The 26176-nt window shown below is 39.1% G+C and overlaps 1 protein-coding gene across 2 annotated transcripts in view; it reads right to left on the bottom strand.

Annotated features, from left to right (window-relative positions):
• The window catches only part of FAF2 (Fas associated factor family member 2), a 60175-nt gene that overhangs the window by 5738 nt on the left and 28261 nt on the right, over positions 1 to 26176 (bottom strand). The window contains exons 1-10 of one of the 2 annotated variants that reach the window (XM_061150977.1): positions 24502 to 24873; positions 17860 to 17928; positions 10496 to 10630; positions 8798 to 8874; positions 6323 to 6461; positions 4624 to 4709; positions 4434 to 4525; positions 2661 to 2838; positions 1570 to 1741; positions 829 to 972 (exon numbers count right to left, since the gene is read on the bottom strand). In XM_061150977.1, coding sequence (XP_061006960.1) covers positions 829 to 972; positions 1570 to 1741; positions 2661 to 2838; positions 4434 to 4525; positions 4624 to 4709; positions 6323 to 6461; positions 8798 to 8874; positions 10496 to 10630; positions 17860 to 17928; positions 24502 to 24504 — 1095 coding nt within the window. In that variant the 5' untranslated portion in view covers positions 24505 to 24873. Of the gene's footprint in view, positions 1 to 828; positions 973 to 1569; positions 1742 to 2660; positions 2839 to 4433; positions 4526 to 4623; positions 4710 to 6322; positions 6462 to 8797; positions 8875 to 10495; positions 10631 to 17859; positions 17929 to 24501; positions 24874 to 26176 lie in introns of those variants that run through there. The other variant, XM_061150976.1, reaches the window with a different exon arrangement.

Below are 26176 nucleotides of genomic sequence, written 5' to 3'. Positions count from 1 at the left end.
ATGCCAACACAATATAAACATAAAGGCAACATACCAACACTAAACATAATTCCTTCTGATAACAAATATCAAAAATAGCATTTGAATGTTTACTATGAGCCAGGCACAATGTTGAGTACTTTACATACAAACTTAATCCTAATTATCCTATTACAGAGTGACCATTACACTTATTTTACAGATGAAGAAACTGAGGCGTAGAGATTAAGTAAACTGACCAAGGACAGACATCTATTAACAATGGAACAATGAGAATTTGCTCCTCATTCTGTAAGACTCTGTCTCTGCTTTTAACTACATCCCTATGGAATGACAAATACTATTTACCTATGGACACCAGCTATACAATGCAGCCCTACTACGTGGGGCTTATGGGTTAACCTGAGAAGAAAGAAAAGAGTGACACTGCATGAAAGCTGCACATGCACTTATATTCAGTTGTGTATTTCCAGCCCTTCCAGGGCCATGGGGATAGAGCCTTTTCTAAACAGCAAGGGGTGCTGATGGGATTCTGAAACCAATGAAAGCTGAGCAGCAAAGGAGAGCCTCCCACCTCTAACACCTGAGTCTTCTGTGGAACTTCTTGGTAAGGTATCTTTTCTTCTTGGCAGAGCTCAAACATGACATAATGAAATCTTAATAACTGCTCTGTGTTGGCAGCTAGACCTGAAGGAACCTACAATAATTCAGTGCCCTCTTCACTTCCACCCCCTTCCTCCTCTGTCCGTTAGAGCAGCAGATAAACCAACAACGTTCTTGAGAGTCCTTAAAAGCTTTCAGATCTATAGCCCAGACTTTAACACTTCACACAATTGAAGCAGTCCTTACTGTTAGAGACTGTGAAAAGTGGAATCGTCTCTCTACTCGAGAATCATTGGGTAATTTGAAAATGATTTTGACACTTTCAGGGTCATCAGGGGAAGGCTCTGGGGGCAGACACTCCAACTTCCTTTCCTTCTCCTCTTGTAAATTCTGTAGAGACACAAAGCAAAGGTAAGACTATGGTTCCAACTAGGGAACAAGGAAACAAGAAATACAATCATATCATGTAGGTTTACTGGGAAGCATCAGGAAAAAAACTTCTTGGCAAGAGTCAGAAACACCTTACTTCAAATTATATTTATTTGATTACACACCACTGCATCACATGTATTATTTATTGACTATGGTAAGGTACGCAACTGTTAGAAAAGAGGGAATGACTAAAAGACACTGGCTATAATCAAGCAGCAATATGCAATGATGAACCAAGATCATGAATTAAATGTGAGATGAGCTAACACTGGTACTTGAATGTTTAAACACCACTGCTGTGAATCAGCATATTGAACTGTTTACTATCTGTTTATGCTTCCTTTTCATGGAACAGAGCTGTTTTACATAACCTTTATACTTACTCTTATATTTGTTTTAATAAACTTTTTAAAAAATACTTTTTGTGAAAAATGTAATAAATATTAAACTGGCACGGAGAATTTAAATCATTCACAATCCTATCATCTAGTTTTCTCCTTTCACACTTAAGAAAAGACCAGTCTGGGAGTCACCAGAAGCAGACAGGCTCCTCACCCGCCGCCGCCTCTCTTCTGCCAGCTTCTGCTGTTGCACCTCTTCCTCCTTCCGCCTCTTCCGTTCTCGCTCCTCTCGCTTCTTTCTCTCTTTCTCCTGGTCAGCTCTGAGAGAGGCCAGGTAGGCCTCATCCTGTTGTTGTCTCAGCACCTGGGTCTGGTTTCGTTCTTCCCTGTGGACAGATCAAAAGCACAAAAGGAAAAGATAAATCTCACAAAGCCCTGTGTTTCCTTGAAACTGAAATTTTTTAGGGGGTTAAAAAGGTTGACAATCTCAGCAGATGACTATTTCACACTACCATGAGAGAGTACAAAAAAGGCATGCAGAATCTAAATGCACTATCTCGTCTTAATTTAATTTGGCAGAAAAAGAAATGGCGAGCTTTTCCATCTCTCTTCAATTTTTCATGTAAAACTATCCTTTCCTCCCAATCCTAACACAGTATTATTGCCATCAAATGATCATCAATATCATATTTTATAGGTAAATACCTTCTTGGGTAACTGCATTTTTGTATATGTTGCTTTTGTAAAACGAAGAAACACCTTATTCAGAGTCCTACTAATCAAAAAGAAAACACTAACATTTTGGGATATTTCTTTTTCTCTTTGAAAAATTGGGTATGATGTAGAGTGTTGTGTGTCTGTGTCTGTAAAATTAAAAGAAAATATCCCAGAATGTTAAAGTGGTGGTAGGATTATGAATTATTTAAAATTTCTTCTTTGTATTTTTCTGTGATTCCTGAATTTTCTACAGTAATTCCTGTATATTACTTATATGATGGGGGGAGGAGTTATAACCATTCCTCAGTTTTTATATTTAAGTTCTTTATATCATGCTCAGCTATTTTAAATGACACTATTTATAATCCTGAGCACAGAGTCTTATCTTTATTTTGAATGACATCTCCAAGGACAAATGATCTGATGGAGTTATTTAGGTCAAAGTATCAATATATGAATATTTTAACATTAAATGGACAAGGCTTTTGAAGTTGCCTAACAGAGAAGAAGTCAGGATTTGTGAAGCCCCAGGTAAGGCACCCATGTCTGCAGCTGGTCTCTCAGTTCCAGAGAGGAACTCCCCTGTACCTCTCTAGGCGTTCGGACACCAGGTAAGTCTGATTTGCATCCATGATAAATGTCAGCTGGTTAATGAGGTCATCAGGCTGAATGAGGCCTTCTAGACGTCCTACCACAGTCATCCTCCGATCCTTCAACATAATCATGGCCAGGAATGGATAGGTGTTTTCTCTTAAAGCCTGAGAGACTGACAGAAAGAAGATCCAAAAGATCAAGGGCAGGACTTAGGGACGAAACAGATTAATTCTTAGAGTTCACACAACAAGCAAGAGATAACTGCTTTAGTCTCAACTGGGAAACAATGGAGGTGTCATTTATTCCCTGCCTACTTTTTTCCTTTCCTAGTTTCTCAATCTTTTTTTCTGTTGTTGTTGTTATATATTCGTGTCCCTATGTCCAATAGGACAGGCTTTTCTGGTGGGGTGTGGCTGTCATGATGATGCTAGAGCAAGCTGCAAAGTTCAAGGACAATGTCTATTTGACAGAGCAAAAAGGATATACAAGGACTCTGGCTATTGCTTATGATAATAATCTTCCTTTGTGTTTGTTGGGGTCAAGCCTAAAGAGGCCAAGCCTGCAACTCTCCAGTTTTCTGTTACTGGTGATGATCTCAACCATCATCTTCCCTATCTTTTGTTCCTTTTATCCAATCCCTTCCTTATCCCCTTTTCCTATGTCCCATACATGCTACCCAATAAAAAAGGGCTAGCTTTTCTATTTTGAACAAGCTTAGAAAGTTGGTCCTTCAAATAACTAAGATTTTACCATAACAGTTTTACCTTATGATTTGAAAGAAGAGATTTTAAGCTTCTATTGAAAATATCCTTAGTCTCCTTCTATCACTGCTCATCTCCAAAGCCATATTAGAATGGCAAATATGCAGGGACTTATCAGCTGTTTAAAAACCAATTAGGAACAACAATTCGGATTCCAGGATGCAGACAAACCATCTCCTGCATCTTTGGTTCTCAGGATTTAGCACAGAACCTGTATGCCAATATATACTCAAAAGTTGCTGAACAGAAGTAGCTGCAAAGTAAACTATGTTTTCCTTCACTAGATGCCTTTATATCTTATGCTGGTTTAGTTGCTAAGTTGTGTCCAATTCTTGTGACCTCATGGACTGTAGCCTGCCAAGCTCCTCTGTCCATGGGATTCTCCAGGCAAGAATACTAGAGTGGGTTACCATTTCCTTATCCACGGGATCTTCCCAACCCAGGGGTCAAACCTGGGTCTCCTGCACTTCAGGCATATTCTTTACCGACTGAGCTACCACAGAAGCTGGTATATCTTACACTGACTTCTAAAGATATTTACCTCCAGTTAAGAGTTAGTTACAGTCAGTAAAGATCTGAGCTTTCTGAATCCCTATGGGCACTCAATATACTCAAACAACTATCTCACTGTGCAAGAAGCTCTGGTAAAATTGCTAATGACAAGAATAAACTCTTTGGTAAAAAGCCCACTAAGATTAAAGTCAAGTTGCTGGCTAGGACTGGGTATTTTAAAAAATAAAACAGGTTCTGGCAAGGGTTAACTGTAATAAGTGGGTTAGAGTATGACAGACCTGAGAGTGCTCCAAAACTTGCTAACTGTATGATCCTGGGCCAGCAGCTTAAATGCCTAAACTATACAGTGGAGGTAATACAACCCCCACCTCTTATGACTGCTGAAGAGGATTGGTTGGCCATAGAATGGTCACGCGATAAATGTTATGTCCGTCCAGATTATTTGAAAGATATTCTAACAATTTCAACAAGGGAAGAAAAAACTACAACTTACCCCTGTATCCCTCAGGTTTGTTTGTGGAGCATGCCCAGAAGAGCATCCTAGTGTTTATCAGTGAAATAACTTCAGGCGCACAGAGTGTGTTGCTGTGGAGAGGGATGAAAATGACATGAGAAGAACTTGCTTACCACAACCATCAGCAGATAAGATCAGAAAAGAGGGAGAGAAAAAACAATCCGCTTACCGACAGAATTCATCAGAGTCCTGGTGATCATCTCCATGAAGATAAACCAAAAGAAAGCGAAGCTCCCGTTTGGCATCATTAAGTGCCTGTGAGAAACAGAAGATCACTAATTATGATGATGACTATGCCTCAAACTTTTAATTAGGATACGGGTCCTAATGGATACAGCTATGTATTTAGAACAAAAGAAATAAGGAAAGAAGATAAGCAAGAAAACCAGAAAACTCCTGGGCTTCTATCTTCACACCCTTGGCATTCCTCTCCCAATAGAAAGTTCATATGCTAATAAGCTTCAATGAAAAGGTTTTTAGTGTTGTTAGGATTTAAATTGTATTAGGCAAGTGAGAATAAGCAGGCTGACAGAAAAAAGCCCCATGCAACCACAGAAAAGTCAGCTGTTCCCACAGTCTAAAGGAAGATAAAAACAGGAGAATCTGACCTGAAAAGGGAGATGAGAATTTTGCCACTTTATAGCTACAGCATCATAAATACTGTGAAGATAAGCCTGATCCCTGGCCACATGCCAAACAGGGATGAGAAAATGAGGGGCCCAAAGGCATTTTAAAAAGCATGAGTTTTAAAAGATCTTCAAAAACAAGGCAAGTGTCCAAGATTCCTGTGTGTGCTTTTGCATTTGTAGAATCCTGGGCACATTACAATTCAATTAAGATTTCCTGAATGACCAATAGGGGTCTACCCTCAGGATCACAGCAAAGAGGGTGTATGACAGGACCCATCTCATTCATGACTGTATCTCTAGCATTGAGCACAACGTGGGGCATACAGCAGGTGCTTAAGGCTTACTGAGTGGGGTGGGAGCAGCCAGTGAGAAAAAACAGATGTGGGAGAATCACACAGGAAGCAAGAGTCAGTATTTTTCTCCTTTTCCAGATAGATTCAGGAATCCTGAAGGCTGCAGAATAGAACCACCCTTAGAAGTAGCCCACAGTGCTACTTCTACATTTTCTTCTGGTAAAGTAGGGGTATGCCCAACACCCACAGAACTCCTACTAATTTTTGCCCCCTGAGAGCTAACAATCAAAGGTGTGTGTTGCTTGGGTTAAATGAGATATGCTGCCTTGAGTCTATGGTCTATGGCCTTATTCAGTTCTGTGAGGGATCCAAGAAGACTTAGGCTTTGCCTATGAGGAGCTTATAGTCTGTATAGGAGATAAGACATGAACACAAACAACTATAAAACAAGGAAGACTGAAATTGCTATAACATTAAAAAAAAAAACACTATGAAAGTACAAAAGACTACTTTAGTCTGTAAGCAGGCAGGGTAGAATGCAGTCATCAGGAAAGGTACAAGAGGGGAGAGGCATGAGCTGGTGAAGGTGGGCAAGATTCCAGTTAAAACATGTGAGGAAGGCACTCCAGACAGAGGAACAGTAAAGTAAAAGAAAGGCACAGAGGTGGGACATTACAGAGTGTGTTAAGGGGACTGTTTAGCTGGAACCTATGCTATAGGGAAACAAGTTATGCGGGAAAGACCTCAAAAGGAGGTTGGGATTAGATCAAAGAGGGCCCAGCTAAAGGGCTTGGGGTGTGTGTGTGTGTGTGTGTGTGTGTGTAAGCTATAAAAAGTCATTTAAAGTTTTTGAATAAAGAATGACATGATCTGTGCTGGCCTATGCTTTCCTTTGAGGATAGAACCATATCAATAAATTGGCATCTATATGGTCTGTGGCACTGACCTGGCTGTACGTTCCCAGGTAGAAGACAGGGTGTGCCCTCCCATATTTCTCTTCAAAAGAGTGCATAAATGAAACAATGTCCCCAACGGGATCAGTGACCCGGCTGCGAGGGTCAGGCCGTATAAAACGAAGAGCAAACCTGGGGAGGAAGGAATAAATATCACGTGAATCGGCTTACTGTAGTGCATACGGAGTGGGCCAGTTTGTAAAGATTCCTATAGCAGAGCCACAGGCATGGCGGCAAAGGGAGGTGAAACACCTGTGAGTGGACCATCAAACCTGAGAATACAGTCTGGCTCAAAAGCCACAAAGCAGCAAGTTGTGCCACTGCCTGTTTAAGAAGAATGCAAACTACTAGGATTATAAATTTCAACACTGGTGTAAACAAATCTTAAGTGCTTTTTGCAGAAAAATTTAGGGCTAAAAGAACTGGGAAATGAGTCACACAAAGGTCATGAGTCAGGCTGTGCACTCAGACTCTCGTAATGGCACTGTCTAAAACAGCAGCAAAGAGCCACATACGGCTATCTAAATCACCAAGGAAATTAATTCAACACAATAAAAAAATTTAGTTCATCACTCACAACAGCCATATTTCAAGTGCTCAATAGCTACATGTGGCTAATGGCTTCCACACTAGACAGTGAAGATACACAACATTTCCATCATCACAGAAAGTTCTATTAGACAGTGCTGTTCTAGAACAGAGCTGTCTCTTTTCGGTTGTTCTACTTGCCTCTCCCTTTCCTTTCTGTTCTCCTGGAATTTTGAATTATGAATCCACATTCCCAAACTATTCAGATTATGGGCAAGAACTTCAAATCCAAACTTGCAGTCATGATTTACTTGCTCATCAATGGGGCAAGTAAATTCTGCTCAGTGATTTATGGTTGACAGCATCCATAGAGGAAGTTATAAAATGGATCTAGACAGCACTTGGCAGAGTTGGAAACTTGGCAGTTACTTAAGTTTAAAGATGGTACATCTGTTTCTGAAGAGGCCATCTTATCACATTTGGATAGTACCATTTATTTATCCTTTGGGTTTCCATAAAAGGCAAAGGGCTTGATAAGTCAAGGTGCTACATAACATTAAACAAGTTGCTTGGATGATACAGTTGCATTAAAATTAGTAACACATGCCATGCATATTTTTTCCCAAGGAAGCGAACAATATTCATATACTTGAAGAAATTTCAGCATAGAAAAGCTAACTACACTATGATTCTCTCCTTACCAACTACTAAGCCAGTTCTTTATACCCTTAACAAATCCCCAATATACACACAATGTCACTTGGAATTTCTCCTGAATAATCAAATCTAACTCATTAATACAAACATTCCAGAGCAAATTAAAAACAAAAGAAAGAAGCTGTGTATGTGGAGGAGTGATTAGAAACCCTTAAGATTAATGTTTTGATAACTTTCTCTGAAATCAAGTATTTTAGGATTATCTTATTACTCCAAGTTTTCAAATTTTATGAATGAATGAATAAAGGTTTTAATTATTTTTTGTTGTTGTTCTTTCTCATCACAATATATTCCAATGGCCAACACAATTTAGGACAATTAGCTTATAAAAAACAAAACAACAGAGATATCAATTCAGTCTTCATTATGATTTTGAAGATTTTTACATGCACCTCTGAAGCTGGTCAGTCCATACCTTCAGGTTCTGTTCCCTAGAGTAAGGTAAAGACTAGCCTGTATTCAGAGGCAGGTACAGGTTGCACTGTATGCACACAAGGCTACATCTGTTGGCCTGGATGCCCATAAACATTCTAGTTCTCCATAAAGAATAGGTGTGGATTCATCTATTACTGAGTTCCAGATCAGACACTCAAGTCTGATGTGCACCTTGAGTCCCCTGACATTTTCCAGTCTTTCTGTAGCTTCCTGTGCTGAGCTCTCCAAACGATAAAAGAAGGAAGTGAGAAGAAAAGTGAAGGTGTGAAGCAAGGGTGTACACACACGTGGAAGGGTTATAGTGCCAGCAACCTATGGGTTGCCAAGACAGAGGGAAATGTACAGAAAGGGTGTCTAGAACAGTGAAACTGTTACAGGAGGAATGTGGAGAAAAATGGGTCATTTCAGAGCAAGTCAATCTGTTGGAACTATGAAGGTGTAAGATGGTTTAAGGTGAAAGCTAACAAGGAGTGTGAAGCTAGTAAAGGTAACAAAGGTTGGAACAGAAAGCGTGTGAAGACTAACTGGGGAATGTAGGGGGAAAATATGGTGGGATAGGGAGGATACAATAAATATAGGCAGACTCATTTGTGAAAATGGTAACATCTGCTATTACGTTCGAAAAACCGAAAATATTTTCATGCTATATGAAATACTTCAGGAAAAGTATTCAATATGATGATAAACTGTCAAGTCAAAATTGATAAGAGCATAAACCTTATTCTGATCTCTTTCTGCTCCAAAGTCTACCCTGTTGCTACTAAACACATGGATACAAAGGTACGTACCTAAATATATCAAGTATTGTATAATACGTAAACCGGAATGGAAGCATTATCAAGTAATAACCCCATCCAAGCAGGCCCTGAAATTCCAAAAACAAAGTTAGATATCATTCTCTCAATCCCTAATACCTTAATTGCTAGTTAAGATTTTCATTCTTTTTTGTCCTTTATGTGATTTCTCCCTCTGTCACATATGGTTCTCTTTTCCTGGACCACTTCATCTTTCTTAAAAAACCAACTACTTTTGACCTCATTTCATCTAATACTATCATAATTTTTGTATTAAATCTGCTTGAACACGTTTTGTGCAGCTACTTATATTACTTGTCAAATTCAATTCCAAGTTTTCCTCCCCAAATCATAAATATTCATTCTTTCATTATTAGAGTTAACACATTAAAATCCAGTATATACAAATAACAAGAAAGATAACCAATATTACTACCTTGGACCTCTGTATATAAGTGATGAATAATTATATTAATCACAATTACAAATCTCCAAATAGCTGCTAATCTCAATAACAGTGTTAATTATTTTAACAATATTGATTATTGCTGCTCTTATTATTAACTAATAAATACATAGGGCTCTATAGCTTACAACTCATTTATTATATTGGGTTAATCTGATATCCTCTTTGTGTCCATGGCCAGGCAACTCCAGAGCTCTGGAACTCCATTAGTCGACATTAGGGTCTCAAACACAGTCAAGCCCAAAACAAACTGGAGAAACACTGGGCACATATAGGACTCTTCTTTTTTTTTTTCCTCTCGTTGCACTGCACAGCTTGTGAGATCTTAGTTCCCTAACCAGGGATTGAACCTGGGCCCTCAGCAATCAAGTGCAGAATCCTAAGCACTGGACTGCCAGAAATTCTTTGAACTACTCCTTGAATCATATAATCCTCTAAGATTCTGTGCTCTTCTACTGTAAAATACCCTAAAACAGCTACTTAGAAACTCTTTTTTAAATCTTACCAAGTAGTCTGCAAAAGGAATGATGGAATACATTTTAAATTCAAGTGTAAGAAGTGAGTGTTAACTCTTAAGAATAAGAGAAACTCTAAAAGTTCTCTGGAGTTCACTGTGAGTATACATACCTGACTTCCCTAATCTGACTGTGAATAATCTGAAGAGAGAAAAATGCCTCTTTATTCATCTCTAGATTCCCAACAGCAAAATATCAAGTACCCTGAAACACTCTTAAATGCCAACTGAATATAACTGAATCACCTCCTTGCTACTACTAGCCCTGAGATTAATTTCAAAGATATGGCCAAGGCTCCCACAGAACTTCCAAGTATTTCCCTAGAAGTAGCTTCAAATTAAGCAAAATGAAACAGCAAAGAATTCAGTAAACATTTTAGCTTAAAAGTGCAGGATCTACTAAACGTACAGCAAACATTTTAAGACATGTAAATACATACAGATAAAGTGTCATAAACACAAAACAAGGCACAGAAAACTCTTCAAGTAACTGGTGTAGAAACAGGGAAAAAAAGGATAGTTACTTTCATTGGTTCACTAAGGAATCAAGAAAAAAATGATAAACCCAATAAATCTACCAAGGAGCTACGTCAAGCTAACAGGTTTATATTCTCAATATTCCTTTTGCTCCTACCATCCAGAGATCAACATAACCAAGTAAAAGAACTTTTAAAATAAAAAAGGGAGAGGTTCCAGCTCTGAAGTAACTTGCCCTTGGTTGTGGTCTTGAGACAACATAGCTGTAGATCCTGTGGTCAGCTGTGTTCACTTGCAAGGGCCGAGATGGCGGTGGGTTGAAAACACTTGGTACACCCTCTTGCTCGTTCAACCTGTCCTGTACAGCGGCCTGAGAAGAAGAAAACAGGAGCGCTTCAGTGATGCTCAGATCAACCTAGAAGAGACAACTGCTGCTGGTGTGTCAAAATAGGTCACCAGGGAGTACATACTCATGAACCTTTTTTTAACTTGCTAAGGTGGGAGGCAATGTGTGGTGATGGCTCCAGAATTCATCCACAGAGGAGTCCCAAGGAACTTGTCTGGAAGCTCACTGCTTTTATTCAGATGGTATATGCTATTTAGGGTGCCGGGATACAAGGTGTTTCACTGTACAAGCATAAAGAAAACCACCCACAGAAAACACAAACTGTAGACGGTGTCCCCAGAACTGTGCAATGGAGCCATCTTGATGGGTTGGTATTGAGGGAAAGCGGGGCTTTGGAGCAGAGAAAGTTAGGTCTGAATCCTAGCTCCAGCACTGAGAAAAGTTGCTCGGCTTATGTGCCTCAGTTTTCTCACACGCAAAATGAATAAACAATACTTTTCAGGGTTAATTCGAAAATTTAATGAGATGATCATACAAAATTCTAATATAATTCCTGGCACAAAGATGATATTCAGTTAAAAAAAAAAAAAGTCTCATTCCTTTCATAACTCTGCCCCTGAAACTGGATATTTGTTCCAGTGTAGTTAAAAAATTTGGCTTTACCCAAAGGGAAATCTGATCTCTACCTTCAGCTTCTGGAGGTAATCTATGTCACACCTGGTAAGAGTATCTTTGCTATGGGATTTTATGGTGGGGCTGAGCACCCTAGAAAGACCAACCATATAATTTAGGCTGGGGACAAAGTCAAGTGGGCATTATGAAGCATCACTATGCACAAAGCTAATGGAGGTGATGGAATTCCAGCTGAGCTATTTCAAATCCTAAAAGATGATGCTGTTAAGGTGCTGCACTTAATATGCCAGCAAATTTGGAAAACTCAGCAGTGGCCACAGGACAGGAAAAGGTCAGTTTTCATTTCAATTCCAAAGAAAGACAATGCCAAAGAATGTTCAAACTACCACACAACTGCACTCATCTCACACTATCAAGGTAATGCTAAAAATTTTCCAAGCCAGGCTTCAACAGTATGTGAACCAAGAATTTCCAGATGCTCAAGCTGGAGTTAGAAAAGGCAGAGGAACCAGAGATCAAATTGCAAACATCCTCTGAATCATAGAAAAAGCAGAGTTCCAGAAAAACATCTATTTCTGCTTCACTGACTACACTAAAGCCTTGAACTGCAAATCACAACAAACTGTGGAAAATTTTTAAAGAGATGGGAATACCAGACCAGCTTATCTGCCTCCTGAAAAATCTGTATGCAGGTCAAGAAGCAATACTTAGAACCAGACATGGAACAATGGACTTGTTGAAAATTGAGAAAGAGGTATGTCAAGGTTGTATATTGTCACCCTGCTTATTTAACTTATATGCAGAATACACCAAGCAAAATGCCGGGCTGGATGAAGCTCAAGCTGGAATTAAGATTGCCAGGAGAAATATCAATAACGTCAGATATGCAGATGACACCACCCTTACAGCAGAAAGCAAAGAGGACCAAAAAGCCTCTTGATGAAGGTGAAAGAGGAGAGGGAAAAAGTTGGCTTAAAACTCAACATTCAAAAAATGAGGATCATGGCATCTGTTCCCATCACTTCATGGCAAATAGATGGGGAAACAATGGAAACCTTGATAGACTTTATTTTCTTGGGCTCCAAAATCACTGCAGATGGTGACTGCAGCCATGAAATTAAAAGACGCTTGCTCCTTGGAAGAAAAGCTATGACCAACCTAGACAACTTATTAAAAAGCAGAGAAATTACTTTGCCGACAAGTATAGTCAAAGCTATGGTTTTTTCAGTAGACATGCATGGATGTGATAGTTTGACCATAAAGAGGACTGAGCGCCAAAGAATTGATGCTTTTGAACTGTGGTGTTGGAGAAGACTCTTGAGAGTCTCTTGGACTGCAAGGAGATTCAACTAGTCAATCCTAAAGGAAGTCAACCCTGAATATTCATCGGAAGGACTAATGCTGAAGTGCCAATACTTTGGCCACCTGATGCAAAGAGAAGACTCACAGAAAAGACCCTGATGCTGGAAAAGATTGAAGGCAGCAGAAGGGACGACAAGAGGATAAGAAGATTGGATGGCATCACCAACTTGATGAACATCAGTTTGAGCAAGCTCCAGGAGGTCATGAAGGACAGGGAAGTCTGGCATGCTGCAGCCCATAGGGTCGCAAAAAGTCTGACACGACTGAGTGACTGAACAGAGCAACAACATGGTAATAAACAAACAGATACAGCTTATATAAATAAAAGCTCTTTGGAGAACAACATATATATTTTGGGGCTTCCCTGATGGCTCAAACAGTAAAGAATCTGCCTGCAATACAGGAGACCCAGGTTTGATCCCTGGGTCAGGAAGATACCTTGGAGAATGGAATGGCTACCCACTCCAGTATTCTTGCCTGGAGAATTCCACAGAGGGGCCAGGCAGGCTCGTCTATGCGGTCACAAAGAGACACAGCTGAGCAACGAACATTTTCATTTTTAACACATAAATATTTCTAGAGAGGCACAAAAATATCTGGGAGAAAAGCAAAAGAAATTGTTAATACTTCTATGTTGGGAATGTAGGACTGCGAGACTAGTAGTAGGGAAGTGGTGAAAGCCAGAGTTTTTCATATTTAATCTTAGGGTTAGTTTGAACTTTTTAAGCTAAATTTTTTCCTTCTATGAAGTGATCTTTAAAAATTGAAGTATAATTGATCAATTTCTGCTGTACAACAAAGTGACTCAGTTATACACATCTATATTATTGTTCTTCAGTCGCTCAGTCAGGACCGACTCTTCGCAACCCCAAGGGCTGCAGCTCACCAGCTTCGCTGTCCTTCACAATCTCCTGGAGTTTGCTCAAACTCATGTCCATTGAGTCGATCATGCCATCCAACCATCTCATCCTCTGTCGTCCCCTTCTTCTCCTGCCCTCAATCTTTCCTAGCATCAGAGTCTTGGTTAACTGGTTTGATCTCCTTGCAGTTCCAGGGACAAGAGTCTTCTCCAACACCACAGTTCAAAAGCATCAATTCTTTGGCGCTCAGCTTGCTTTATAGTTCAACTCTCACATTCATACATGACTACTGGAAAAATCATAGCTTTGACTAGATGGACCTTTGTTGGGAAAGTAATCTCTCTGCTTTTTAATATGCTATCTAGGTTGGTCATAGTTTTTCTTCTAAGGAGCAAGTGTCTTTTAATTTCATGGCTGCAATCACCATGTGCAGTGATTTTGGAGCCCCCCAATAAAGTCTCTCACTGTTTCCCCACCTATCTGCCATGAAGTGATTGATGGGAACGGATGCCATGATCCTTGTTTTCTGAATGTTGAGTTTTAAGCCACTTTTTTCACTCTCCTCTTTCAATTTCATCAAGAGGCTCTTTTTTAGTTCTTTTTCACTTTCTGCCATAAGGGTTGTATCATCTGCATATCTGAGGTTATTGATATTTCTCCCGGCAATCTTGATTCCAGCCTGTGATTCCTCCAGCCCAGCGTTTCTCATGATGTACTCTGCATGTAAGTTAAATAAGCAGGGTGACAATATACAGCCTTGACGTACTCCTTTTACTATTTGGAACCAGTCTGTTGTTCCATGTCCAGTTCTAACTGTTGCTTCCTGACCTGCATACAGATTTCTCAGGAGGCAGGTCAGGTGGTCTGGTATTCCCATCTCTTCAAGAATCTTCCACTGTTTGTTGTGATCCACACAGTGAAATGCTTTGATGTAGTCAATAAAGCAGAAGTAGATGTTTTTCTGGAACTCTCTTGCTTTTTCGATGATCCAATGGATGTTGACAATTTGATCTCTGGTTCCTCTGCCTTTTCTAAATCTAGCTTGAACATCTGGAAGTTCACAGTTCACGTACTACTGAAGCCTGGCTTGGAGAATTTTGAACATTACTTTGCTAGCGTGGGAGATGAGTGCAATTGTGTGGTAGTTTGAACATTCTTTGGCTCTGGAATGAAAACTAACCTTTTCCTGTCCTGTGGCCACTGCTGAGTTTTCCAAATTTGCTGGCATATTATGTGCACCACCTTAACAGCATCATCTTTCAGGATTTGAAATAGCTTAGTTGGAATTCCATCACCTCCATTAGCTTTGTTTGTAGTGATGCTTCCTAAGGCCCACTGACTTTGAATTCCAGGACGTCTGGCTCTAGGTGAGTGATCACACCATTGTGGTTATCTGGGTCGTAAAGATCTTTTCTGTATAGTTCTGTGTGTTCTTGTCAACTCTTCTTAGCATCTTCTGCTTCTGTTAGGTCCTTGCCATTTCTGTCCTTTACTGTGCCCATCTTCACATGAAATGTTCCCGTGGTAGCTCTAATTTTCTTGAAGAGATCTCTTAAGTCTTTCCCATTCTTTTGTTTTCCTCTATTTCTTTGCATTGATCACTGAGGAAGGCTTTCTTATCTTTCCTTGTTATTCTTTGGAACCCTGCATTCAAATGATTATATCTTTCCTTTTCTCCTTTGCCTTTAGCTTTTCTTCTTTTCTCAGCTATTTGTAAGGCCTCCTCAGACAACCATTATGCCTTTTCGCATTTCTTTTTCTTGGGGATGGTATTGATCACTGCCTCCTTACAGTGTCACAAACGTCCGTACATAGTTCTTCAGGCACACTGTCTATCAGATCTAATCCCTTGAATCTATTTGCTACTTCTACTGTATAATGGTAAGGGATTTGATTTCGGTCATACCTGAATGGTCTAGTGGTTTTTCTTACTTTCTACAATTTAAGTCTGAATTTGGCAATAAGGAGTTCATGATCTGAGCCACAGTCAGCTCCCATCTTGTTTTTGCTGACTATATAGAGCTTCTCCATTTTTGACTGCAAAGAATATAATGAATCTGATTTCGGTATTGACCATCTGGTGAAGTCCATGTGTAGAGTCTTCTCTTGTGTTGTGAGAGGGTGTTTGCTATGACCAGCATTCTCCTGGCAAAACTCTGTGAGCCTTTGCCGTTTCATTTTTTCATTTTCTACTAAAAGGCCAAATTTGCCTGTTACTCCAGGTTTCTCTTGACTTCCTACTTTTACATTCCAGTCCCCTATAATGAAAAGGACATCTTTTTTGGGTGTTAGTTCTAGAAGGTCTTGTAGGTCTTCACAGAACTGTTCAGTTTCTTCAGCATTAGTCACTGGGGCACAGACTTGGATTACTGTAATATTGAATGGTTTGCCTTGGAAACGAACAGAGATCATTCTGTTGTTTTATTTCACTTAGTATGATATAATCTCTGACTCTATCCATGTTGCTGCGAATGGCATTATTTCTTTTTTTTTTTATGGCTGAGCAGCATCCCATCGTATATATACACACATGACATGTTCTTTATCCATTCCTCTGTCAGGGGACATTTAGGCTGTTTCCATGCCTCATCTATTGTGAATAGTGCTATAAACATAACGGGGGTGCATGTATCTTTTTGAATTACAGTTTTACCTGGATACATGCCCAGGGAGTGGAACTGCTAGATCATATGGTAATTCTATTTTTAGTTTCCTGAGGAACCTTCACACTGTTTTCTACAATGACTGCACCAACTTACTTTCCCACCAACAATATAGGAGGATTTGTTTTCCCTACACCTTCTCCAGTATCTGTTACTTGTAGAACTTTCAAGGACGGCCATTCTGACTGTACATGACAGCCCCTCACTGTAGTCCTGATTTGCGTTTCTGTGCTAGGTTAAGTGATACTGAGCATCTTTTCGTGTAACTTCAAATGAAAGTTATCTTTATGTATTATTTTTATGAGTTATTGACAGTGAAAAAATGTAAATATGGCATAATTCCATTTATGTAACAAGAAAATTATATACAAATCTATACAGCCATATAAACAAACAAAAAAATGTTTCTAAATAACTCCTGGACCAAAGAAGAAAACAAAACATTTAAAATAATAGTTTCAGAAGATAATTCACAGGCTTAAATGTAAGTATGCTAACTAGGTTTCTCAACCCATTTTATCAAGTCAGTCGCTTTTTTTTTTTAAGTCAGTCATTTTTAAAAGCCAGCATATGCTTGAAATAAAAGTCTAACAAGGAGACAATACCAAAGTATCATACAGAGCAACATCATGCCTTCTTCCGAAAATGCATTCCCCTTGAAATTTCACATTCATCATTCCTTTTCATCATTCAGGTGTCAGCTCAAATACAACCTCCCTAGAAAGGCCTTACTTGACCACCCTATTAAAATGACTTTCCTTATCCTCTTTATTCTATTTTCTGTACTCATCTTATTCACAGCATTTATTACAAACTGAAGCTCCATGAGAACATACGTCTTATTTGCTGGCATAGTGCCAGAGACTTGAATTGCTCAAAAATAGTGCTGAATAACTAAATACCACTTGTAATCCAGTACTCTATTCAAATAATATACCATAATTAAACAGTTAAGTTCAACAGATATCAAAAGCATGCTTGATTCAACTCAACATTCACTAATAAAGCAAGAAAAGAAGAACAGTCAACAGATATTTGAGAGTCTATGATATACTAGGATCGATTTTAGATGCTGGAATACAGCAATCAAAAAAAACCAAAAACACTCTGCTCTCATGGAGTTTATTACATTCTAGCGGCTCTATCTCAAAACGATAACTAGCATTACACTTAATAATAAAACGTTGGAAGCATTACAGTGAGGACAAGGTGTTTGCTATTACCATTATTAACTGAGATTATTCTGAAGTACTAGCCAATTCATCATCAAATAAAACAAAAGATCCATATACTAAAAAAAAAAAAAAAAAAAATCAAGTTGCAGGTAACATAACCAAATAGAAAATTCAGAAGAATAAATTTTATCATATTTAATAAAAAGGTTCACATTATGGTATCTGGCTGTAAATCAAATATATAAAAACCAGTATTTTCTCCAAAGAGTCATTAAGAAAAAATAAAGAGGGAGGGACACTATACTGAGGGATTTGGTCACAATCTTTTCTGTGATTTTTATAAACTCTCATCATAATCTTCACCTTTCACACAAATTTAAAGACTAAAGAAAAAAATAAAATAAAATAAAGACTAAAGAGCTGTAAATTAAAAAAAAAAAAAAACTATTGAAAGAAGATTTTTGCTGTGAAAAGGAAAAAAAGAAAAGTACATGTCTTTGAGATCTATTATCAGAGCAGGGAATAAGAAATAAGTACACTCAAAATGAATCCTATAATACCTCTATGTTCCAGTTATGCTGTTCCAAGGTATGGCGACACTGATCCATAGATTCTATGCCAGTCAGATCCTGAAAGATAAAAACAAAAAGTTACTTAGGGAAAACCAACAGTACATGGTGAGTATTTTTACCCCTAACAGAATACTTATAAATACTGCAGGGGAAATACTCTATAAAGTGCTGAAGGCAAATAGATATTCAAGTATGGTAAAACATCACTATTCAGAATTCATTCAAATGGTTATACGTTAAAACAAAAAATTTCTTGTCTTAACTTCAAGGCTTTTAATTAAAAAGACTACTTGACTATATTCTCTCAAATTCAAGTTTAAAAAATGAAAGATTTCTTCAACCTCTACATTTAGCAAAACTAGTCTTTAGTGTTAAACATCTATTCTGTTTACAATACATACTCACATAATGCAGGTTTTCTGCAAACATGCCTTTTACTAACTTACATATTTTACCTATTAGCATAAGACTTTAGCTTACAATGCAAACTGTGAAACTTTTTATTTAAAAGAATCTGTAATTCAGATGTTTCCCTCCTGTAAGTACTCTCCCTACTCCCTTCTCCTTACACGATTCTTAGGTTTCACTTTGTATATGATCAAATAAATCTGCGCTGACTCTTCTCTCATCCCCCTCTAAATGTAGAAAATTTCCTGAAGATGTGTCTTTGGCTTTTGCCTCTTCCTGGCAATCTCATTTAATCCTTAGCCTTCAATGATCCTTTCTATTCAAATGACTCCTAAATGTATTTCTTCTCTTCTGAAGTTTGGCAGCACATTTCCAATAGCCATTTCCATCTAGACGTGGCACAAGTACCTCAAATACATCATTTAAAACTACTGTATGTGTTAATGACACCGCCATCTTCCAAACTATAGAGGCAAAGATGACATCTGGAACCTCAGTCGCATCTCTGAGTACTTTATACCTTGAAATACACACTTCATCGATAACCAAGTTCTGATGGTTTTCTGTATCTAGAACCGTATTTCCATTCCCATAGCATCTCCCACTCGTGTGTGTGTGTGTGTGTGTGTGTGTGTGTGTGTGTGTGTGTGACTTCTCTGCTCAAAACTTTTCAACTAACTGGATAATAAAAGTGTTTCTACAATGTAGCCCCAACCTGGACTTCTGCATTATTTTGCATCTCCCACTTGTGTGTGTGTGTGTGTGTGTGTGTGTGTGTGTGTGTGTGTGTGTGTGTGAGACTTCTCTGCTCAAAACTTTTCAACTAACTGGATAATAAAAGTGTTTCTACAATGTAGCCCCAACCTGGACTTCTGCATTATTTTGCATCTCCCACTTGTGTGTGTGTGTGTGTGTGTGTGTGTGTGTGTGTGTGTGTGTGTGTGTGTGTGTGTGTGTGTGACTTCTCTGCTCAAAACTTTTCAACTAACTGGATAATAAAAGTGTTTCTACAATGTAGCCCCAACCTGGACTTCTGCATTATTTTGCATCTCCCACTTGTGTGTGTGTGTGTGTGTGTGTGTGTGTGTGTGTGTGTGTGTGTGAGAGACTTCTCTGCTCAAAACTTTTCAACTAACTGGATAATAAAAGTGTTTCTACAATGTAGCCCCAACCTGGACTTCTGCATTATTTTGCATCTCGTGTGTGTGTGTGTGTGTGTGTGTGTGTGTGTGTGTGTGTCTGCTCAAAACTTTTCAACTAACTGGACTGTGTGTGTGACTTCTCTGCTCAAAACTTTTCAACTAACTGGAGTGTGTGTGTGTGTGTGTGTGTGTGTGTGTGTGTGTGTGTGTGTGTGTGTGACTTCTCTGCTCAAAACTTTTCAACTAACTGGATAATAAAAGTGTTTCTACAATGTAGCCCCAACCTGGACTTCTGCATTATTTTCTATTTTCCTTTACGTATCCAATACTCTACAAATCTAACAGCTTCTGTGTATACCAAATGACCAGAACAAGCTAAATCCTAGCCTTCCTTCAAGGTTTAAGAGAGAAGCCAAACCTACCCATCTATCCTTTTCATGCAACGTATGTCTACTATTATTGTATCCCAGGGATACAGGGATAAATACGAAGTCTCTATCCTCAACAAATCCTTCTTAATAACCAGCAAGCAACTGGAAAAAAGAAATTGATCTCAACCTGACAAGAATGTGGTAACATGCACTGGTCAGTCAGGAGGCTGAGATTCTTGCTTTGGTTCTGTAACCTATGATCAAAGTGAAGTGATGTGAAGTTGCTTAGTCGTGTCCGACTCTTTGCAACCCCGTGGACTGTAGCCCACCAGGCTCCTCCGTCCATGGGATTCTCCAGGCAAGAATACTGGAGTGGATTACCATTTCCGATCAGACATAATTGAATTCCAGCTTCCTTTATGTACAACATGAGGGATTTAATTTGGACTGAATATCCTTTCCAGAGCTTAAAAGAACAAAACAAAAATTAAAGTTTGCATTCTTGAGATATGCAATTGTTTATTTTTTTAAAAATTACACAGAAATTTAAAAAAATTAAATTACACAGTATAGAAACTTTGTTAATATATTTTTATGTTTAAAATACTGCAAAATTTTCAATACTGAAATTAGAAAGCTCTGTTAAGAACTCTAGAGATCTATTAAGAACCAATGGCTATGACAGCTCTGACCATCTTTAATTTTGGTTCCTGACCATTCTGGGCCTCTTACTAGTTTGGTTATTCCCTTCTGGCTTGTACTATGTTGCTGCAAAAGTAACTACAGTTTTTCATTGTTGAACTTTGCTGTTTGGTATCAGAATACATTTTTTTTTTTTCATTTATTTTTATTAGTTGGAGGCTAATTACTTTACAATATTGTAGTGGTTTTTGCCATACATTGACATGAATCAGCCATGGATTTACATGTGTTCTCCCATCCTGATCCCCCCTCCCACCTCCCTCCCCATCCCATCCCTCTGGGTCTTCCCAGTGCACCAGCCCTGAGCACTTGTCTCATGCATCCAACCTGGGCTGGGGATCTGTTTCACACTTGATAATACACGTTTCAATGCTGTTCTCTCAGATCATCCCACCCTCGCCTTCTCCCACAGAGTACCAAAGTCTGTTCTATACATCTGTGTCTCTTTTCCTGTCCTGCATATAGGGTTATCGTTACCATCTTTTTAAATTCCATATATATGTGTTAGTATACTGTATTGGTCTTTATCTTTCTGGCTTACTTCACTCTGTATGATGGGCTCCAGTTTCATCCATCTCATTAGAACTGATTCACATGTATTCTTTTTAATGGCTGAGTAATATTCCATTGTGTACATGTACCACAGCTTTCTTATCCATTCGTCTGCTGATGGGCATCTAGGTTGCTTCCATGTCCTGGCTATTATAAACAGTGCTGTGATGAACATTGGGGTACACGTGTCTCTTTCAGATCTGGTTTCCTCAGTGTGTATGCCCAGGAGTGGGACTGTTGGGTCATATGGCAGTTCTATTTCCAGTTTTTTAAGGAATCTCCACACTGTTCTCCATAGTGGCTGTACTAGTTTGCATTCCCACCAACAGTGTAAGAGGGTTCCCTTTTCTCCACACCCTCTCCAGCATTTATTGCTTGTAGACTTTTGGATAGCAGCCATTCTGACTGGCATGTAGTAGTACCTCATTGTGGTTTTGATTTGCATTTCTCTGATAATGAGTGATGCTGAGCATCTTTTCATGTTTGTTAGCCATCTGTATTTCTTCTTTGGAGAAATGTCTATTTAGTTCTTTGGCCCATTTTTTGATTGGGTCATTTATTTTTCTGGAATTGAGCTGCAGGAATTGCTTGTATATTTTTGAGATTAATCCTTTGTCTGTTTCTTCATTTGCTATTATTTTCTCCCATTCTGAAGGCTGTCGTTTCACTTTGCTTATAGTTTCCTTTATTGTGCAAAAGCTTTTAATTAGGTCCCATTGATACCAGAATACATTCTTAAATAAATGTGGTGATGTTATACATCATTTTAATGTGCATTTCACACTTTTCTTTTTTTGCTAATGACTTATTACTTGCTGTTTATATTTATTTTAAACTAGGGAAATGATGTTAAACAAAAAGCAAATTCGAGTGATTTTTAAATTTGAGCTTACTGGGTGATAAAGCAGGGAGACAACTTGCAACATTCACAATGCATTTGGCCCAGGAACTGCTAATGAACATACAATGCAGTGGTGGTTCAAGAAATTTTGCAAAGGAGACAAGCACCTTGAAGATGAGCACAGTGGCCGGCCATCAGAAGTTGACAATGACCAACTGAAAGCAATCATAGAAGCTGACCCTCTTACAACTACACAAAAAGTTGCCAAAGAACTCAAAGTCGACCATTCTATAATCATTTGGCATTTGAAGAAAGTTGGAAAAGTGAAAAAGCTCGTTAAGTGGGTGCCTTATGAGCTGACCACAAATCAAAAAAAATCGATTTGAAGTGTCGTCTCCTCTTGTTTTATGAAACAATGAACAATTTCTCGATTGGATTGTGACATGTGACAAAAAGTGCATTTTACGCAGCCAGTAATGACCACCTCAGTGGTTGGACCAAGAAGAAGCTCCAGAGCACTTCTCAAAGCCAAATTTGCACCAAAAAAAGTCATGGTCACTATCTGGTGGTCTGCTGCTGGTGTGATCCACTACAACTTTCTGAATCCTGGTAAAACCACAACATCTGAAGTATGCTCAACAAATCAAAGAGACGCACAGAAAACTGTAACACCTGCAGCTGCCATTGGTCAACATAAAGGGCCTAATTCTTCTCCATGACAATGCATGATGCAGGTCACACAACCAACACTTCAAAAGTTGAATGAACTGGGCTACGGAGTTGTGCCTCATCCACCACATTCACCTGATCTCTTGCCAACCGACTACCACTTCTTCAAGCATCTCAACACCTTATTGCAGGGAAAAGCTTCCACAACCAGCAGGATGCAGAAAATGTTTTCCAAGAGTTCATTGAATCCCAAAGCATGGATTTTTATGCTACAGGAATAAACAAACTTATTTCTTGTTGGCAAAAATGCGTTGATTGTAATGGTTCCCATTTTGATTAATAAAGATGTGTTTGAACTTAGTTATAATGATTTAAATTTCACAGTCCAGGGACTTCCTTGGTGGTCCAGTAGCTAAGATTCCCTGCTCTCAATGCAGGAGGCCTGGGTTCAATCCCTGGTCAGGGAACTAGATCTCACATGTCACAACTAAAGATCAAAGATCTTGAAAGCCGCAACTAAGACTTAGTGCAGCCAAATAAAAAAATTTTAAAAATTCAATTTGAAGCTACAACTACTTTTATACCAAGCCAGTCACAGAATCTCCTTTAACTTTTTTTTTCTTTGCTGTCCACTGCAGAGAACTGGGATATCAGGGTTCCACTTCTCTATATATTCTCTTTAAGAACTGGACTTTACTTTTACCTTCTTCTCAGGGTATGAATGACCACTGTGTCTTTACCAAAAGTATTTTCTACCTCCCTTATACACCTATCATTTTCTATCATCTATTATGACTATTTACACTCATTCTATTGCCTTATTAGAGGATGCAGGGTCCTTAAGAGCAAGGAATGTGATTCATCTCTATATAATGCTCCCCAGTACCTTGCACACAAGAGATGCAGTTTAGATCCCTCGGTCGGAAAGATCCCCTGGAGAAGGAAATGGCAACCCACTCCAGTATTCTTGCCTGGAAAATTCCATGGACAGATGAACCTGATGGGCTACAGTCCATGGTGTCTCAAAGAAGTCAGACACAACTGAGCGAGCGCATGTGCACACACGCACACGCACACACCCCCCCCCCCCACACACACTCCTATCCGCCCACCCCTGGCACACAGTAAGGGCTTAAAAGCTTACAGAAAAAGGCTGTCCAAGTTAAAAAGACCTTTTAGGATAAGCTTCAATAATCATAGCTATTAAGTGAAATCCTCTAGACATTTTTACCAAAATTCACTGTACATTAATACCCTGAGTTTTTTTAAAAATTAAACTCCAAATATTCTAACTATAGACTAAGCTAGTAGTTAAAAATACCTATTTGCAGAATATTCCCTTATGAATTAATGCTCATAATCATTTTAATTGTCACATGTCAATTGGCAAAAACAATTGACATACAGATGCTATACCTGCTTCTCATTTTTTGCTATTAAAACAGCACTCTCATGAACACTTCTGTTTATAAAGTTTCTCTGTATTGAGGATGTCCCCCCTGAGGATCCAGCAAAAAATTACAGGCCAAAGAATGTACATATTTTTATGTTCTTGATACATACTGCTAAAATGCACTAAAATGCACTTTAAAAGGACCATTCCAATTTACATTGATTAGGGTTGGTTTCAATGTGAGTCAAAAGTTAAGTATGTCTCAAGCCAATAATCATTTCATGCCTATTAAGTTTCACAATGCCAGCTTTCTTCAAAAAGAAAGACTATAACAGGTATAGCCTGAGACACTACATAAGCTTTGCTACCAATTCTCTCCTCACTTCCAACACATTTAGCTGTAAGCACATACAGAAAAGTAAAACAGAGAAGCTGAGTAAACATTATATTTAGTAACTTCAGTTATTGTTTCAAGCTCCTCCCAAACTAATTTCTTTAGAACTCAACAGGCTGTAATTCTCTTGTTTAAATTTTATTTATTTATTTATTTACCATCTTTGGCCCTGCTGGGCCTCCGTTGCTGTGCGGGTTTCTCTTTAGTTGCCCTCGCTGCAGTTCATGGGCTTCTCATCACAGGGGCTTTTCTTATTGTGAAGCGCGGTCCCTAGGCACACAGGCTTCAGCAGGTGCGGCATGTGGGCTCAGCAGTTGCAACACACTGGCTCAGTTGCTCAGAATCATGTGACATTGTCCTGGACCAGAGATCGAACCCATTGTCTCCTGCACTGGCAGGCAGATTCTTTACCACTGAGCCACCAGGGAGGCTCCTGTAATTCTCTCTTAAAATGAGCTGGCGCAAAGCCTAAGAATCTGTCTGCCAATGGAGGGGACACGGGTTTGATCCCTGGTCCGGGAAGACCTCTCACGTTGAAGAGCAACTAAGCATGTGCACCACAACTATTAAGCCTGTGCTCTAGAGCCCGCAAGCCACAACTACTGAAGCCTGCGCACCGGAGAGCCTCTGCAGCAGAAGAGGCCACCACAGTGAGAAGATGGCACACCACAAGAAGAACAGCCCTGCTGGCCACAACTAGAGAAAGCCTGAGCAAAGCAACGAAGACCCAGTGCAGTCAAATAAGTAAATAATTTTTAAAAAGGAACTTTCTTTTGAGAAGAGAACCCACTTCTCTCTATATTCCCTAGATCCAGTGCAGTACCTTAACATACAATAGAAAATATTTAAATGAACACTCTGTTCTCATGTCAATGATCACCTTTTACTTCATCTCTCTCTAGTTTTTAAGTATTGTTCTTTTCATTATTACTTTGTGTAAGGAATTATATATTTTCCTCAACAATCCTATGGGTATCATCATACCCAGAATCAGTTGAGAATATCAAGACTCTTTTAAAAAAGAATTATGTGGAAGATACTTCACACTAATTCAGGTACACAGGAAGTGCTCACGGAAGGTCAACTAAATCTGTAATCTCACCTAACTGGCTTGCTCCTCAGAATTTTGCTTTTACATTCAGATCTACTGACATCTGAGGTGACATGAGATGGCATTAGGGAAAATAGCTTCAATATGTAGAAAGTTTTAACTTCGGCACCCTCTAATCTCTCAGGACCAAAGTCACCACAAATCCCCTTCTCTGGCAGGCCCAACCAAGTTTGTCTTACTGAGAATCATCTCTGGTTCCAAGATGGTCTCTCCCTTCCTCCTCCCCCTAGAGCTAACTCCTCTTCCAGGAACTGCCCCCGGCAAGGATATAGCACAAATGCTACACTTAGTTTCATTAATTTATACAAGTGTAACAGAAGGTGGCTCAGTAGTAAAAAAAATCAACCTTCAATGCAGACCAGGATTCCATACCTAGTTCAAGAAGGTCCCCTGGAGAAAGAAATGGCAACCCAGTCCAGTATTCTTGCCTGAAAAACCCAATGGACAGAGGAGCCTGGTATACCGGCTATAGTCCACAGGGTAGCAAAGAGCTGGAGAGGACTTAGCGACTCAACAACAGTAACAACAGACTGACAGCATTAGTAGGAGAAAGGCATTATTTATCATTAGGGCAAAAAATACCCTGAACTCCAGTCAATCTCTAAACAGCAAAACGCACAAGAGAGATTAGAGGGAAGTGTGTGAACTATTCAATATCCTTCACTCCAGCCTTGGTCTAATTTCCTCCTTTCCCAAGTCAGTTGGTAATAGGATGTCAATAT

Source organism: Dama dama, chromosome 9, assembly GCF_033118175.1.
Source record: "Dama dama isolate Ldn47 chromosome 9, ASM3311817v1, whole genome shotgun sequence".
NCBI lineage: Eukaryota > Metazoa > Chordata > Mammalia > Artiodactyla > Cervidae > Dama > Dama dama.
This window is presented reverse-complemented; position numbering and strand designations above follow the sequence as displayed.